This window comes from Triturus cristatus, chromosome 2_2 (assembly GCF_964204655.1).
Source record: "Triturus cristatus chromosome 2_2, aTriCri1.1, whole genome shotgun sequence".
Taxonomy (NCBI): domain Eukaryota; kingdom Metazoa; phylum Chordata; class Amphibia; order Caudata; family Salamandridae; genus Triturus; species Triturus cristatus.
In genome coordinates, this window is record NC_140582.1 from 787,689,846 (window position 1) to 787,708,092 (window position 18,247).

Below are 18,247 nucleotides of genomic sequence, written 5' to 3' on the forward strand. Positions count from 1 at the left end.
AGGTCCTGCGTTAAGGATGCATCACGCAGCGGTACATCTGATGATCTGCGGGCTGTGATGCGAGGTCCTGATTCAAGGATGCATTACACAGTGACATTTCTGAGGAGCTTCAGGGCTGAGATGCGAGGTCCTACGTCAATGAAGAAACATGCAGAGATGGTTCCAAAGAGCTGCAGGGTTGTGCCAAGAAGCAGCAGTTATGATGTAGAGCTGTGTGGATATTCATCGTACTGTGTCAGATCTACCCAAAAGCTGGGCTGGCAGAGCACCTTCAAACCCACTTCCAAGGGTCCAGGACTGGGTTGGCACCACTTGAGAGACAAGACCCACAGCAGACTTAGTCAAAGTACAGGTTTGAAGTTGGTTGAAGCCTTTTCTGTCTCTGAGGCTCTAATCAGGAGGACAACCAACTAGCCCTTGGAGTCACCCTGGTGGGGTAGGGTCCAAGATGCTGTTCCAGTCCTTTCTCACTCAGGCAGCTTGGCAGCAGGTAGCAGTCCTTCTTACAGCAGAACATAAGTCATTCTTGTGAATCTTCCACAGGTCCAGATGTGTACTCAAGAGTTGTGTGTGAGAGTCCAATATTTTTTTTTTGCCAGCTTTGAAGTGGGAGAAGCTTATAGAGTTCTCCCCCTACAGAGGTGACTGGAATTGTAATCAATCAGTCAATCAGTACCTCTAGAGCATGGCTTATCACCTGTGAGGGTATACAGGCACTGAGTTGCTGGACTTAGTAAAAAAGCCAGGTCTTGAGTCTCTTCCTGAAGTCCATCAGCGAGGGTGATGCCTCCCTGCCCTAGCCCCAGCTGGTCTAGGGGCACAAAAGGCTACTGTGAAACCCTTTGTGAGTGTGCTGAGGCAGAGTCTTTGTGATGTGCAAGTGTGATAGGTGACATCCCAGCCCCTATCCCATCCTGCCATCACCTAATACACAAAGACAAACTGGCAGCTACACCTAGTCATGCGACCCAGGATACAGGCTGCAGGCACCAAATAGCTGGAACAAGAAAATGCCAACTTTCTAAAAGTGCCAATTTTCGGAATAGCAACTTAAAATCCACCTTGAACATTAAAGAGGGTTTTAAATTACAGTTCTTTAGACATCAACTCGACATTCATACCTGTAGCAGAAAGCTTGAACTGCTGTCAACCTTAAACCTTAACAAGTGGTGCACGGCTGAGCACAAGCAGGATATGGAGATGACACGTTGGGTATACAACAATACCTGCTCCCAATTGAAAGCTGTCACTTATTAAATGTAATAAGGTAACCCAATGTTATCTTATCAGAGAGGTAGACTTTGCAGTCGTGAACTACGAATTTAGGTGTTTTTCATTATGTGGACATGTAAAAATTTAAAGTGCATGTCAAACTTTTTAAATACATTGCACCCTGCCTTATTGTCTGTATAGGCCTAGCCTAGGGGCCACTTATATATATTAAAAAGAAAGGGATAGGCCTGACAAAAGGTTTATTTTGCCAGGTCAAAATGACAGTTTAAAACTGCACACACAGGCTTTAATAGCAGGCCTAAGACGTGTTTAAAGGACTACATATGTGTGTGACACCATCAGTGCTACAGGTCCACTAGTAGCATTTCACTCACAACATCATACAAACGTAAAGCAATGTTTGCAATGCCAGAGCGAGATAAACCACCTCTAAGTAGGACAGCTCTTCAATATACATTATTCAACAATCTGTAATGCCTCAAAATTATCAGTGGAGTTCTGGAAATAAATACGCACATCTTATAAATGTTCTCGCTACATAGAATTTGCTTTTAGCATGATAGCATGATATTACAGTGAGTTAACATGGGCAGGCATCCAGGTATCCACTGTTGGATAATCTATTGTCAACAGAAGCTTTGGCCTTTCTCGCAGAATTTTTTTAAAGACTTTGGTTTTAGGATGTAATCTACTTTTGAACATACCTCTGCAACCTACATCATATGTGCCCACATTTACCTTGTTTAACATTGCGCAATACTTGCACCCCAAACTTTACTGATTTGTCAATGGTGCACCATATAACTTTCAGCCTGATCAATCACAGTTGCCTCCTGGGGTTACGGTATTTCCTTGCTATGTATCTTAAAGTGTACGCTCAGTAATTCTATGCTGTATATGACTTTTGTGTTATCAGTGATTTCATCAATGATGTCATGAGTGAAGTAATATGTGAGGTCATAGGAAGTGTATGCCCGGGGCACAAGTTATATTTAGCTCAGTACACTCCAACTGGCACATTTCCGTTTTTTTTTGTTTTTAAACATTCGTGTTTTTTTTAATTTCAACACTTAACTATAATCTCACCTAAACCTTTGATTTTTTCAGCGAGAAATTAGGCTGTTTTTAATGTAAACCAAGATCTATCATCATTCCTAACCATATCTCCCCATACCTCCACTTTAACATTTGGTATTTTCAGTGAGTGCTTTTTTACCATATTCAGTTAACTTTCTCGCTGAGCATGGTTTTTGGCCATGGCCAATAGGGGATTATCCTGCAGGGCCTGATATCCAGCCAGGCCCTTTGCCCAATGTTCCATAGCCTGCCAACATTTTGATGCACACAAAGCTTGCCCATGTGCAGCGGGGGAGGCTAGACCCTACGACAAACCCTGTTGGAGGTGGTCAAACCTGCATTGTGCCTGCCCTTTGGCTGTGGGGGTTGGCAACAGGTCCTGGTTTCTGGGGGGATGGATGTCTTTAGATGGTTGGGTGCATGACTGGGGGCCAGTGACGTCACTAGTGGTGTCATATACATATGAGATGGACCTGGGAGGAACTCCCTACCTCTTCCCAGGTCCATTCAAGGATAGAACCAGTGGGTGGGCAAAGGGAGGGGCTAAGGACAGCTATTACTACCTGAAATCCCTCCCTAGCCTTACTCACGGGCTAAATCAATTTATTTTATGGCGGTTGCGAGGGGGTGATGTGGTACAGGGAGCAGGAGGAGTAGGCTAACTCATCCCACCCTCTGTCCAACCACCTCTAACACCAAACCAATAGAAGAAATGACCAAGGAGGTGAAGTTTGGAGGGTGTTGGATTAGGATTATTTGTAGCCCCTTCCATTCTGATCTCTGTTTCCTGATTAATTTCAAACAGCTCGTTATCTCAGAATGCTTCTCTATGCATGAGAAGCATGCAACAGAAACCATCTAACCAGTGTATTCTCCTTGCTGGGCCACAGACACACGAGAACGCTGTCTCACAATGATGCTATCTCCTTGTGAAGCACTGTGATTGGAGGATGCTGCATGTCTGTGCCCCAGTAAAGAGACAGATATTTTTGGGATTTTTCTTAGCTTTGGGTTAGGCATAGGCAGAGATATTTTATTTTCAAAAATGCTAACCATCTGATAGCTGTCAAGTTCAGCATGTTCTAAGGACCAGAAAGTCAGCCCAGCGCTAAAAACATTAGGATGTGTAAATGTGGAAAATATATGGTTGTGGAATGTTTCCATACAAACTAGGTGCGATGCAGCAAGTAGTCAGACTGTGGGAACCCCGAGCCCATAAAAAATCTTTTTGTCTGGTACAGCCACACTCAAGAGACTCAGAAGAACACAAATGAGGTTCAAGCATTGACAAGTATGAGTTCCTGCCTGTGGGAGCTTGAAGGGAATTACAATCTTTTGATTTAAAAAAAAAAATTAAAAAACTACATATCTGAGAGTTAGTCAGGCATTAAGGAGGTCTGGCATGCATTGACCTAAATATTGTTTATGGGATGCAGAATTAGAAAAACTGCATTTATACTGTCCATATAGTCCTGCGTTTGATATCTGTCATCACCGAGCCATACACAATAAACAGAGCCACAATTAGTGTTATTTGCTGATATTTATAATTAGGACTGCATCCTGCATTCCATAGGAAACTGGCACACATTTAGAATTGCTGGACTTCAGGATGCTAGAATTTATGTTTGCAGGTTTGCGAAATGCAGCAGGATATTAAGAATATCTGTTAAAAAATGAAAACGTCTACACATTTTCACTATGTGTTTGGACTACATTTAGATATTGATTCAGGATTTGCAACTCTACAACAGTAAATTGCACTGAATGTATATAAAACATAGGGGCTTATTTATGAGAGGCTTGCGCCGCCAGAGTATCACATTTTGTAACACCCTGGCAGTGTAAGCCCATCAATCAAATCTATATGGCAACGCAAAGCCATTCTGCGTGACTTTGCATAGCCTCATAGATATGGAGTAAGACAAAGCAGCGCAAGTCACTATGTTGCCTTACTCTGCCCCAGAGAGGCGTTCAATGGGCGTTGCGATGGTTGTTCCCACACAACATTCATGGATTTTGATGCTGTCTCAGATTTACTTCATCACGTAAACCTGTGGCTGCGCCAAAACCTTAAGCCTCCCCATAGCAGGTGTAACGAGGATTGTTTTGGTTGATGTAAGGTGCCCCTTCCTGCACAAGACAATCCTGCTTGCAACGCAGATACCCCTGCTCCCTGGTGAAAGAGTGCCTGCATAGGCGCGAGGCAGCAAATTGTGCTCCATCACAGGGGAAAAAGGAGAGGAATGCACAGTATTTTATAAATACGGTAATGTCCTCCCCTTTCACATTGGCATGGGGCAGCACCTCATGGAGCCTTGCGGTGCTGCCCTACACCAATTCCCCATAAATGAAGCCCATATAGTTTTTGTGGGTAGACAGAGAGACCGTAGAGGTAAATGTGTCTAAAGAAGTTTTTTTTTTTAAATAGATCTGGCACAGAGGTGCGCAAATACCCGGCATGGAAAGTAGTACATACATGATTAAGAGATGAAAGGTAATAATAAAAGCACATTTGACAAATTAAGGGCGATAATCAAAAATGATCAAATAAATGTAACTATGAGGATAGCTCCTTTGTAATGTAATTTAATGACATTTGAGATCATGAACACCTAGGCTTGGAAACAGTGGAAAGACAGTTCCTCAAGGTTTTGCATAATGACAGATTATTATGATTGGGCAGAAGGTCTGAAGTCAAATAATTCCAAATTCTACCTTCTTGCCTCACCAATTGGATTTGGGAGAGGACCAACACATTATGAGAAGCTGATCTTACAGAATGAGAATGAATATAAATTTTGACCCAAATGCGAAGAAGTAAAATTTAGACTCCCACAAGGTCTTGTGACAAACTCACAGGCACTTTAAATTGTTGCTTTGACACAAAGGGAGCCAGGGTAATTTCCACAGATAACGGTGATATGTTCTTTATAAGTAAGGCCCAGCACCAAACGAGCAGTCATATTCTGAATGACCTGGAGCTGTTAAGAGAAATACTGAGGCATACGTAAATAAATTACATCGACATAATCCAGGTGATGAGCGCCTGGGAGAAAGTTGTGTTGACTGTCATTGGCAGTTGCAGAAGAATTTTGAGAAAGGTCTTGAAGATCTAAAAGCAGGAGGAAGTCAGTGTCGCCAATTGCAGCTTGAAAGAAAAGACATCCAGGTATGATCCTTCAAAAGTAAGGACCTCAATCGTGTTGTGTTTAGTTTCAAGTGTTTGTCTTCCACCAAGCTCAACGAGGGTGATGGGAGAAATTAGACTAGGTACTACAAATTAGATCAATTTTGTAAGAAAACGATTGCCCCAGCTCCTCACACAAAGCAAACAAAGGAGTGATAATTTTTTTAAAGAAATTAATCTAAGTGAAAAGAGTGGGCTATTTAGCAAACTCCACCCTCTCAATGCTCTTGTTTCTTTGATTTCTCTGCTGTTATTTTCTAAAAGGCACTGGATTCTTATTATATTATTATAATTATTATATAAAATTTGTAACACGCGCAGTTACCCAGGGGCATCCCGGCGCTGTGAACACAGACGCGAAAGGCTCTTACTCAGTCCTACACTGGGAATAAGTGTGTTTTAAGTAGTTTCCTGAAGTGCAGGATATTGGGCTCAGCGCGGATCTTAAGGGGCAAGGAATTCCAGTGTGACGCTACTTGCACCGAGAAGCGTCGGCCCCCGGAGCGAGCTCTTTTTACTCTTGTAGTCTGCATCAGATGTCTTTGATCCGAGCGCAGTGGGCGTGTGGACTTGTAGGGGCGTGCCATAGAAGACAGAATAGAAGGGCCCCTGCCGTACAAGATTTTATGGGCCGTACATAGCGCCTTGAATTTCACCCGCTCCTTAACAGGGAGCCAGTGGAGCGCTTTCAGGGCGGGGGCAGCTGATTGTCTGCGTGGCACTTCCATTAACACCCTTGCTGCTGCATTCTGCACCTGCTGAAGGGTTTTGAAAGTTGCTTCTGGGGCGCCCAAAAATAGTGCGTTCCCGAAGTCAAGCCGCGACAAGATTAGGCCGCGAATCAAAAGCTTCCTGGAAGAGTTAGGGAGCAGAGGTAGCACTTTGCGAGCAGAACGCAGCAAGCCAAAGCATACCCCCGCGGTTTTCCTAGCATGGGTCCTGAAGGATAGATCTTCCTCCAACCAAACCCCCAAGCTCTTGATTTCCTTCTTGGGGGATGGTGGATCACCCAGGGACCGCGGCCAGCAACTGGTAATGAGAGAGGGACAGGCCTTGCCCAGCACCATCAGCTCAGTCTTGTCACCGTTGAGCTTCAACGCGGACTGAGACATCCAGCGATGGACATTGGAGAGACAGTCATGAAGGACTTCGGGATGTTCTTCCAGCTGGGTGAGGCCCACAACCAGCTGCGTATCATCAGCATAGCTGATGATCTTCACTCCTGAGGGGGAGACCACTCTTTCAAGGGGAGCCATATAGGTGTTAAATAAGGTAGGGCTCAAAGATGAGCCCTGCGGGACTCCACATTGAAGAGGGAACAAGGTGGACTGTTCTCCCCCTTCCCAGACTTGATAGAACCGGTCTGAGAGGAAGGATTTCAACCATTCAAGGGCCATCCCTTTAACACCCACCTCTGCCAGCCGTTGGAGGAGCACCTGATGGTTAACGGTGTCAAAGGCCGCGCTCAAGTCCAGGAGGATCACTGCCACTGACCCCCCTGAGTCGAGAATGCTCCTTGCTTCCTCCACCACTGCCAGTAAGGCTGTATCTGTCCCCTGACCAGGGCGAAAACCCGTCTGGGAATCCCCAAGCAAATGGTGGTCTTCAAGATGGCAAGAAAGTTGGTAATTGACCAGCTTTTCTGCAACTTTAGAAAAACCGGGCAAGAGTGAAATGGGCCTAAAATTGGCCGGATTAGACGGATCTAGTCCCGGTTTCTTCAAAAGTGCTTTGACAACAGCGGCTTTCCACCTTTGAGGCACTATTCCTTGTGCAAGCGAAAGATTAATAAGATCCGCAAGCGGAGTGGAAAGAACATTTGCCACCTGTTTAAGGGATTTCATAGGCGCCGGGTCACTTGGAGACCCACTCTTCATCTTTTTCAGGACCTTTTCGACCTCCTCCTCTGAGAAGGGGCCGAACGATAGCAGCTCAGCGGGACTTATTGTTGAACTGATGTCCATTTCCACGCTCTGCAACATCGCTGGCAGTGAGGACAGAATCTTTTCGATTTTCAAGTGAAAAAACTTGGCGAGCTCCTCACATTTCTCCTGCGGGTCGTCATAGACAACTGGGGGAGCCGGGGCCTTCAGCAGCTCTTTAAAGATCTTGAAAGATTCCCCTGGGGAATTGCTAGCCTTCTCGATCCGAACACTAAAAAAGTTCTTTTTAGCCTCCTTCAAAGCCACCTTGTACTTCCTCATCCCTACCTTGTAATCATTCCGATTTTCGTCGGTCCGCTCTCTTCTCCAAGCGCGTTCTAATCTTTTGCATGAAGTTCTGAGGACCCTAAGTTCGGGCGTATACCAAGGGGCAGAGCCAACTCTTCTTTCTCTGAGAGTCCTCCTCTTTTTCGGGATCAAGGAGTCCAAGGTGTTAGTGATCCAATTACCCACCTGCTGGTCCGCCATAGTGGGGTCGGTAGCAGGGGGAGGACAAGTTCTTGCTAACTCGGCTGCCCATCTTCCCACAGGCAGCCTCGACCAGATACGTTCCACAGTATGCCGTTGAGGTACCGGGTCTCTCCCTTTCACCCACTGCCAATTAAAGGGAACCATATGGTGGTCAGTCCAGGGAAGAGCCAAGGGATGTAGGGCAAGCAGATTTATTGAATTCGCAAAAATAACATCTAGCTGATGGCCTCTCTCATGGGTGGCGCCGACGTTAACAAGGTGAAGGTCCAGTGCACCCAGCATGCCCTGTAAGTCTCTCGCCCATCTATCATGAGGGTCGTCAAAATGCACGTTCAGGTCTCCGATAACTAAAAAATTGGATGATGCCGCGGCTAAAGGTATGACTGCTTCAATAAAAGAGTCTACAAAGTTGCCCATAGTATCAGGGGGCCGGTAAAGAAGGAGGCCTGATATAGAGAAAGTGGGGGATAGTCGCAACACGAATTGGCAGCTTTCTGAGTTATTAATACCGCAATCCACAGCCTTGCACATGAAATTGTCTCTGTATAGGATGGCTACCCCTCCCCCCCTTCCATCAGGCCTGTCCTGATGAAATATGAGGTATCCTGATGGAAGGGCTTTAACAATATCCGGACCAGAGCTAGAGGTTAACCAAGTTTCAGTAAGAAACAACACATCCAGCTTATGGTCAATGATCAAAGAGTGGATTTCAGTGGCATGACAGGGTATGGACCTACAGTTAAGCAGCGCCATGGATAACAGTGTTTGGTCCCTGGTTACACGGGCCGCACCACAGAGGGCACAGTTCAAATAGGGGGTACCCTCTACCCATCGATAGCTACAACCCAAACATCTAGGGGCATGTAATGACATCAGATCATTCCTCGTGTACCTGATCCTAGGACCCGTGCGTTGTACAGGAATGAGCAGATTACCATGCCCTGAGCCTGGCTGAGCGCGGACGGGCGCAGACGGGCTGGACTCAGGCGCGACTCCGGCGCAGGTCCGGCGCGTCCGCTGCCCGCGTCCGCTGCGCGGAAGCATTCCTAACCGTTTAAGTAGAGCGACTAGAGCGCTCGTCCAATCGCGCCCAACCCAAGATGGCCGCCAACTGCAGCAACCCGGGACCCGGTAAGCTTAGCCTCGAGGACGGCCAAGCACCCCTGGGAAGCGAGGAGAAATAATAAAGGTGCTAGTGTAACTTTTAAAATAATATCAGCCCAAAAGGTATGCTAATCTGGCTCGGGGGGGGGGGGACGGACACAAAGGGAAAATCTATATAGCAGTCAATTCTAGAAAAACATGATATACTGCGGTATGTAACCGAGAAAAATTGAAATACATGAATTTGTGTCTTGTGTGATCTTTTTCTTAAACCACTAATGGGCAATTTAAAAGATGAGCTATAGGGTGCTAAATAAGGAAGCAAAGTTTGTGGATAGTCACATGTGCTTGGTAAAATCCATTAGCATGCAAGTAGTTTGTACATAAATGGACACTGTTTCTTATTTCAGGGATTGGCAGAAACAATGGGCGAGCACTGTGGCCTTCAGTTTAGCCTGGTAAGTGTCCATGTTTTAAACTTGGGTGTAAAACATTCAAGTACTTTACACTGTGCTTGTCAAATGTGTTTTCTTTTGGAACTTGGAAAAGAGAGCTTATTTTTTATTCCATTTTCTTGTTTTTCGATTTGGTGAAACCTCCTCCTCTGCCCATTATTATTTTCAAATGACCACTCCTGCCACAGTCCTTACCTATAAGGCGCGTTTTAAGTTGGGGGATTAAGTGCCCTTGAATCCTGAGGGTCCCTGGTGTCCAACTAGCCCACTAGGCACCTCCAGTAAGCGCCACAGAACTGCATTGCAGAGAGGTGTAAAAAGGGGCACGGCCTGGACCACCTCTCTGCAACGCAGCTCTGTGGCTCTTCCTGGAGGTACCTGGTGAGCTAGTTGTACCCTAGGGACTCCCCCAACTTAAAATGCGCCACGAGGTGCGTTTGCACAGTGGTGAAGGGAGGGGGCAGGGCCTGAGGTGACATGTGTGCAAACACGCCCTGTGGCACATTTTAAGTTGGGGAATTAATTCCCTTTCAATCCTGAGGGCCCCTGGGGGCCAACTAGCCCACCAGGTGCTTCCAGTAAGCGCCACTGTGTTGCGTTGCAGAGAGGTGGTCCAGGCCATGCCCCTTTTTACACCTCTGCAATGCAGCTCTGTGGGGCTTACTGGAGGTACCTAGTGGGCTAGTTGGACCCCAGAGACCCTCAGGATTCAAGGGCACTTAATTCCCCAACTTAAAACATGCCACGGGGCGTGTTTGCACAGTGGTGAAGGGAGGGGGCGGGGTCTAGGGTGACATGTTTGCAAACACGCCCTGTGGCGCGTTTTAAGGTGGGGAAACAATTCCTCTTCAATCCTGAGGGTCCCTGGGGCCAACTAGCCCACCATGTACCTCCAGTAAGTGCCACTGCGCTGCGTTGCAGAGAGGTGGTCCAGGCCATGCCCTTTTTTACACCTCTCTGCCATGGAACTCTGTGGTGCTTACTGGAGGTACCTGGTGGGCTAGTTGGACCCCAGGGACCCTCAGGATTCAAGGGGACTTATTCCCCCAACTTACAACGCGCCAAGGGGCGCGTTTGCAGAGTGGTGGAGAAAGGGGACATGACCTTTGTCTACCTCTGACCAATCCCACTGCATGGGGCTTACTGGAGGTTAAAGGTAGGCTAGGTGTCCCCTAAAGGACCCCCATCAGTAAAGGGGACTTCAATCCCCATCCAAGAGTGCGCCAGGGAGTGCATTTGTAGAGTGGTGAGCAAAGTGGGCGTGGCCTGGTACGAGTACTTACCAGTGCTGCTGTGTGGGACTGACTGGAGGTAATAGTTTGGGAAGAGGGCCCCCAAGGATGTCCTTGGGGGCCAACTACCCCTCTTGTTACCTCCAGTAACTCCCACACAGTGGGATTGCTAAGACGTCTTCGGAGGCCATGGCCCCCTTTCTCTACCACTCTGCAAACGTGCCTCGTGGCAGACTACGGGATGGGGGATGAAGTCCAATTTAGTCCTGAGGGAGTTTGGGGGCCAAGAATCCCTCCTGGTACCTTCTGTATGTCCTACGCAGCGGAATTCCTGAGCGTTGGTTGTACGCCCAGCACCCTTTCTCCACCACTCTGCAAACGCGACTACTAGTTAAAGTAGCATATTTCTGCACCTTTGACTTAGAGGTAGTTTTAATCCCCCTGCCCTATTATGTACTAGGGCCTTACAGAGGAGGTCATGCTAATCACAGGGATACCCCAACGCATAGGGTTCCCTAGTGTATGTAGGTGTTTTCACTGTATTCTAAGTGTCTTTTAGCATAGCACTGGCTCTAGGCCTGGTTAGTCAGAGTCAGTTACCACCAGTACCCGTCTGAAAAAGTTGTGGGCACAGGATGATTTTGCAACAAGGCCTCTTTCTGCTCCTCTGTTGGTTCCTTCTGCACATGTCTTGCTTCTTCCTGCACTTTTCTTCGTCTTTGTGGACTTATGTTGCTTCTTTCTGCATTCCTTTTGCTTCTTTCTGTGCGTTTTTTTCTACTTTCTTCACATGTCCTACCTCTGTAGGCATAGTTAGAAACTAGCATTTAAAAAACCTTTGAAATTCACTTAAAAAAGCATAGTGTTTCAGGCACGTTATAGTTAGAAATTAACATTTAAAAAACCTTTGTAATTCACTGGCAGAAGCAATGCCATAGCAAAGCATATGGAAAAAGAACACGGTGGGTAATGGAAATTACTAACTTTTTATGCCGTGGAACAGGTGGAGCTACAATCCCGAGGTGGTGATAGAGAAACAATTCTGCGGCAAAAGGAATTCAGACATATACTTAACTTTTGAACTCTAACCCCAACAGGATTGAATCAGGATGAGGAGCTCCATTCGCATTTGTGATATATACAAAGCTGTTTGGAATACATCTATCCAAAAGAAGCATGAAGCATTAAAATGATGAAAGCATAAGTGACATTATGTATCAACACAAATGTATGAGATGATAACATTGACTGGAACATTGACCTCCCTTGTTTTGTTTTTAACCTTGAAATTTAAGGAAGAATTAGAGGGATACATTAAGAAACACGAGGAAACAGTACAACTGAGGAAGCATAATAAATTCCAGCGTGACAAAGAGGATTATCTAGAGGGCAGAATCTTTACCTACGCTAGAAAATTTGACAGATTTCAAGATTATGACAAATTTGATTCAGCGACGCCCTTGACGGGGAGTGTATCTTCACTTACCTCTAATGAGACAAGCAAGTGTGAACAAGTGCGGACAGGAGCTAGACCGAAGAATAGTTTTTTAGGCGATATGCGCCTGCCTCTCCAACAGAAAAATTGGGAGAAAACAACTGGGGCGCAACGAACAGGAAATCGCGGAAGAGGCAGAGGACGCGGACAAACTCGTCCAAACCAACCAGGAGAGGCAAGCGGCTCCACAGATTCGACAAGAATATGCACGACAACAAGGAGCATGAGGCAGAGGTGGACATAACAAAGATAATGGAGTCACAAGACCTGGAAGTAATTAATTAACCTTTCTAAAAGAATATTAACGGAAACAGAGATAAAATTGTTAAAACGTGGACTCAATTTTTGCCCTACCAATACAACAGATATATCACAGGTCAGGATTGACCTAAATAAATACATCCGGAAAATTAAATTGGCTAAAATCTTCGCCGGAAAGGAAAAACTGGCTAGTTACCGAAAAAACTTCCAGCACCTACCATGGACTTACTAGCAAGGGACTCTACAAGTTTTGTAGCACTAACGGAACTTAATGAGGATCCAGATGCCCAAACTTTAGACATAGGAGCGCATTGTACCCAATTAGGAGCAGGAATCAGTGGGATGAAGCCTAAATCTAGATACTACCCTCAACTACCTCACGGGAATAAGATTGATATGTTTCAAGAAGCGGTCACCAGAGAATTATAGCAACTTTAAGGGGCTTTATTTAAATGTTAGATCCATCCCCAAACACGAGGCTGAAATCTGGGACCTATTGGACGAATCCAGACCCGACATAGGCCTCTTTACTGGACTTGGTTAAACAATGAAGCAACCCCTGCATTGGCAAAAGCATTTCCAGCTGAATACTCTGTGGTCCGGCTGGAGAGACTGGGTAAGTGGGATGGAGGGCTGGCCATTGCATCGCACTTTCCGTATCATGTTAAGACTCTAGACACCATCTCTTTCCCCAATTTAGAGTTGTTGATATTTAGGGTACTGCGGGGCCAAGTCATCGAATGGACAGGTGCCCTAGTGTATCACCCCCCTGGAGGCAATAAGAAAGAATTCTGCTCCACCTTGTTGGAAAGGCTGGCCCCGTATACGTTTCTAACCAATGGGTTCCTGCTGGTGGGGGACTTCAATTATCATCTGGAGGCACCATCCAGTAGTGAATCTGCCTGTTTGATAACGGCAATGGAGGCTCTTGATCTTTCCTCCAGAGTCACTGGTGCCACCCATGTGGCGGGCCATACGCAGGACACCATTTTTACTAACATCAAGGAGGTGGTGGTAGAACCCCCGCAAAAGATGGGTTGGACTGATCATTCAGCACTTAGCTTTTCGTGGGTGCCCATAAAATCTTTCAGTCCCCCGTTCAGTCACAGGGATCTTCGTAGACCCTGGAAAAAGGTGACACCGGATACCTTTAGTAGGGCTTTTATTTCTCCCACATTTGAGGAGGATGATGATGGCGATGTGGCCTTAGATCGATTCAAAGTAGCCATAACCAACGCCCTAGACTCCATTGCTCCTTTTAAGAGGGTAAAGATTCAGGCAAGGGTTGCTCCCACCCTTTGATACTCAGACAGCCTCAGGAGAGAGAAAGCCGTCTGTAGGACCAAGGAGAGAAGATGGAGAAGGTCTAAGTTGGAGCAGGATGAACTGCTCTATCGAACCGCACATAGAGAATATCTCCTAGCTGTAATTCCGCTAGGAGATTGTATCTGGGTGCCCGTATTATGAAAGCTAAAAACTCATCCCAGGAACTCTTTGTCATCGTAAAGGAGTTTACTAATACCGGGGCAAATAACCCACTTCCACCACCTACACAGGAATTATGTGAGAATTTAGGCAGCCACTTCAATAAAATTGACGTGATCTATAGTACCTTTGATTCTGAGGAGGGTGCTCATGGTAAATCCTCTATCTCGGAGAATCAGAGTCAGTCAACTCTAGAACTTATCCCTAATGTTACGAGGGAAGAGGTGTGGTCTCTATTAGCTCGAGCAAAATCCGGCTCTCCATCAGATCTAATGCCTCCCGCTGTTATGTCAACGTTATCTCCAGTCCTTGCCGAGGCCCTTACAATTGTCTGCAACATCTTGCTTGCAACCTCCACTGTCCCGCGCAAGTGGAAGGATGTGCGCATAAAACCCCTTCTGAAGAAGGTGCTAGCGGATCCTAGCAACCTTCAGAATTTTAAACCAATCTCTCTCTTGCCGTGCTGTGCAAAAATCATGGAGACCTTAGTTAACCGACATCTCTACCATTATCTGGAGCAGAACAACATACTAGATGCCTCCCAGTCGGGCTTCCGTGCCTCACACAGCACCGAGGTGGCACTGTTGGAGGTAACAGACACCATAAGGATGTCCTTGGATAGGGATGTCCCTGTGATGTTGGTGCTGTTGGATCTGTCGGCTGCCTTCGACACCATCTCCCATCGGATCCTTTTGGACCGGTTGCGAGAGATTGGTGTCGGAGGCAGGGCCTTTAAATGGCTCCAGAATTTTTGGGTGGACAGAACCCGATGTGTTCAGCTTGGGTCATTTAGCTCCCAAACTACCAGCATTGATAAAGGGGCCCCCAGGGCTCAGTTTTGAGCCCTACTCTGTTCAACATATACGTGGCCCCCCTGGCCTCAATTATCAGAGAGTGTGGGTTTGAAACCATATCTTATGCCGATGATATCCAGGTGATAGTCCCTATCGAGGAATGTCCTGTGGTCACCAGACTTAAGTTTTGCCATTGTATGATCAGCATAGCGACGTGGATGAGGAAGAACTTTCTTCAGCTTAACTCTTCAAAGACCGAGATTGTCCTATATGGCAAGGCGAATGAGATGTGGACCCCTGAAAGGTGGCCATCTGAGCTAGGAGATGCACCTGCCCCCAGTGGCTGGGCGAAGAATCTGGGTATAAAAATTGACAATAACCTAGCAATGGATGAGCAGGTAAAATCAGTGGCTGGTGCTTGCTTTGGAACCATGCGAATGCTCAGTAGGATCTTTCCATGGATTCCGTTTACTGCCAGACAGACCCTTATCCAGTCACTTCTGATTAGTCAACTGGATTATGGTAATTCACTGTTGGTTGGGATGAGGGAGGATCTGGCCACAAAATTACAGGTGGTCCAAAACACGGCGGCCCGTCTTGTTCTTAACAAGCCGGCCCGGACCCCCTCGCTACCCCTCCTGCGCCAACTACATTGGCTTCCTCTTAAAAAGAGGTCCACCTTCAAACTACTATGTCTAGTTTATAAGTCCCTCCAAGGGTTGGGCCCAGCCTACCTGACAAAGAAGCTCGAACAGTACCAACTTACACGACTGCTGAGATCCAGCAATCGAAATTTGCTTTGTTTTCGCAGAGTCGGGAAGGCTAGGATGGGCGGCCGGGCTTTCTCGTATCTGGCTCCCACCCAGTGGAATTCCTTGCCAGACGAGATCTGTGCCTATACTAACTTCTGTTGTTTTAAAAAGCTGCTCAAGACCTGGCTATTCTAAATATTTCCTCCACCTCTTGGTGTTTCTCTCTCATGCGCCGAGAGATCCCCCTGGGGATGATTCATTGCGCAAAACAAATGAGTAAATAAATAAATACCTGAAAATTTGGATAATTTGTCAAAAATGGAACGAGTGGCCCTGGAAAACCTGAAAAAATGCGAGGAAATTGAGTATAAAATGGCAGATAAAGGCGGTAATATTATCGTCTTGGATAAAGAAGCCTATATAGTTGAAGGCCATTCTCAACTACGAAATAGAGAGTACTATGAATGACTGAAAGAAAACCCTACCAAGAAACTGAAACTGGAATTGGATCAGAAATTGTTGGCATGGAAAGACAACAATCTCCTAGATGATGATGAAATGAAATTTCTAACGGTGAACCATCCCAAAACTGCAACCATCTACTTTCTCCCCAAAATCCATACGCACCCCACTAGACAACCAGGCAGAACGATCATCTTGGCGAAGGGGGCTTTACTTGAACCAAATTACCTGGATACCTTTCTCTTACCATACGTCCTAAAACTAACATCATACCTACAAGATACGGGGGATTTACTACGACATCTACAGGAAACCCCATGGGCATCAACATACCATCTGGTAACAATGGACGTGATATCTTTATACACCAACATCCATAATGAGATAGGAATATTAGCCATTGAGACCTTCTTACAGGAGCGGAACATCCAATTATCCAATCACAATAAAATGCTTGTGGAAATGATACAGATCTGCCTTACTGAACATATCTTTATGTTTGGCGAAGAACTCTACCGCCAAGTAAAGGGGATGGCTATGGGCTTCTCTTTTAGCCCAAGCTACGCCTGTTTGACAATTCGGTAGTGGGAGCGCAGTATTGCTTGAAATTCAGAAAATGATCAATACGTAAATAAAACAGTCAAATGGCTGCGATACATAGATGATTTAATCATCATCTGGGATGGCTCCAAACAGGAATTTGCAAAATACTTTGACATTTTAAACAATACAGAAACTGGTCTTAAACTCACGTATACAATCAGTGATGAACGGGTTACCTTTTTGGATACAGGGGTTTACATCAGCCAAAATGAGGATCATACAATATTACATCGAAAGGCAACTGCCACTAATGCCGTCCTTCACGCAGAGAGCTACCACCAAAGGAGTCTTATCAATAATTTCCCATATGGTGAATTCTTGAGAGCAAGAAGGATATGCTCACAGAAATCAGAATGGCAAAAAACAGCAGAATAATACCTGACAGATTCAAAAGACGCAATTACAACAAAAAATTGGATGCAGCATGTCAGCAAAAAACTGCAGAATTGGAGCGGTCAGAATTGATCACTAAAAAACAACAGCTTCCTAACATAGATTTAGTCCAACAGGAAATAAGGTTTATAACATCATACACCACAGAACATCAACAAATCAGAAACATACTTCGAAAAAATTGGAACATCTTAACTCTGGATCCTACAGTTGCAAAAATAGTGGGAGATAATCCCAGTATGACATTCCGCAGAGCAACAAATTTAAAAGATGTGTTGGTACATTGTCATTTCAGAAACAAAACAAAACAGACAACGTGGCTAGATAGCATGGGAGTCCATAAATGCATGAGTTGCAAAGTGTGCACTATAGCCAAAAACACTAAAGAAATTGAGATGGCAAAGAAAACAACTTGGAAGATCAAACAGAGAACATCTTGTAAGAGTCAATTTGTGATTTATATTGTGGAGTGCCCCTGCCCGCTCAAATATGTGGGTAGCACCATATGTGAGCTGAAGAAAAGGATACTAGAACATGTTAGGGTAACAGTGAACACTGACAGAAGCAATGCCATAGAAAAGCATATGGAAAAAGAACATGGTGAGAACTGGAAATTACTAACTTTTTATGCCGTGGAACAGGTGGAGCTACAATCCCGAGGTGGAGATAGAGAAAAAATTCTGCGGCAAAAGGAATTCAGACATATACTCAACTTTCGAACTCTAACCCCAAGAGGATTGAATCAGGATGAGGAGCTCCATTAGCATTTGTGATATATACAAAGATGTTTGGAATACATCCATCCAAAAGAAGCATGAAGCATTAAAATGCTGAAATCATAAGTGACATTATGTACCAACACAAATGTATGAGATGATAACATTGACTGGAACATTGACCTCCCTTGTTTTGTTTTTAACCTGTATATATTTTGTAATGAAACCCTCTGTGTATCTTTTACAACAACGATTGGAGGAATGATATATAATACAAAATTATGGTATAGGATTGAATTTAAATGAGAAGAAAAAAAGAGTTCAAAATACTGCCAAAAAGGTAGAAACAAAAGAAAGGATGTAGTGGAGGTAATATGAGAACATAGTGTGAGAATTTGTAAAGCTCACATCGAGTATATTTGTCCATTGGAGGGCATCAATAACTTAACAATTATAGAGCATGGGAACGCAAAACCATTAAAATTAAACCACACAAGGATAATCAGATAGGCTGCACCTCGTGACTGCTCTCTAGTCTTTAAACCTGGTCACATGTACTGGTGGAGAAGCATAAAATCTTA

General features: G+C 45.3%; 1 protein-coding gene across 1 annotated transcript in view; it reads left to right on the plus strand.

The window, feature by feature from the left end:
* The window catches only part of LOC146862774 (uncharacterized), a 1,246,959-nt gene that overhangs the window by 1,175,517 nt on the left and 53,195 nt on the right, over positions 1-18,247 (plus strand). Inside the window, exon 16 of the mRNA XM_085642072.1 lies at positions 9,429-9,476. Coding sequence (XP_085498198.1) covers positions 9,429-9,476 — 48 coding nt within the window. The remainder of the gene's footprint in view (positions 1-9,428; positions 9,477-18,247) is intronic.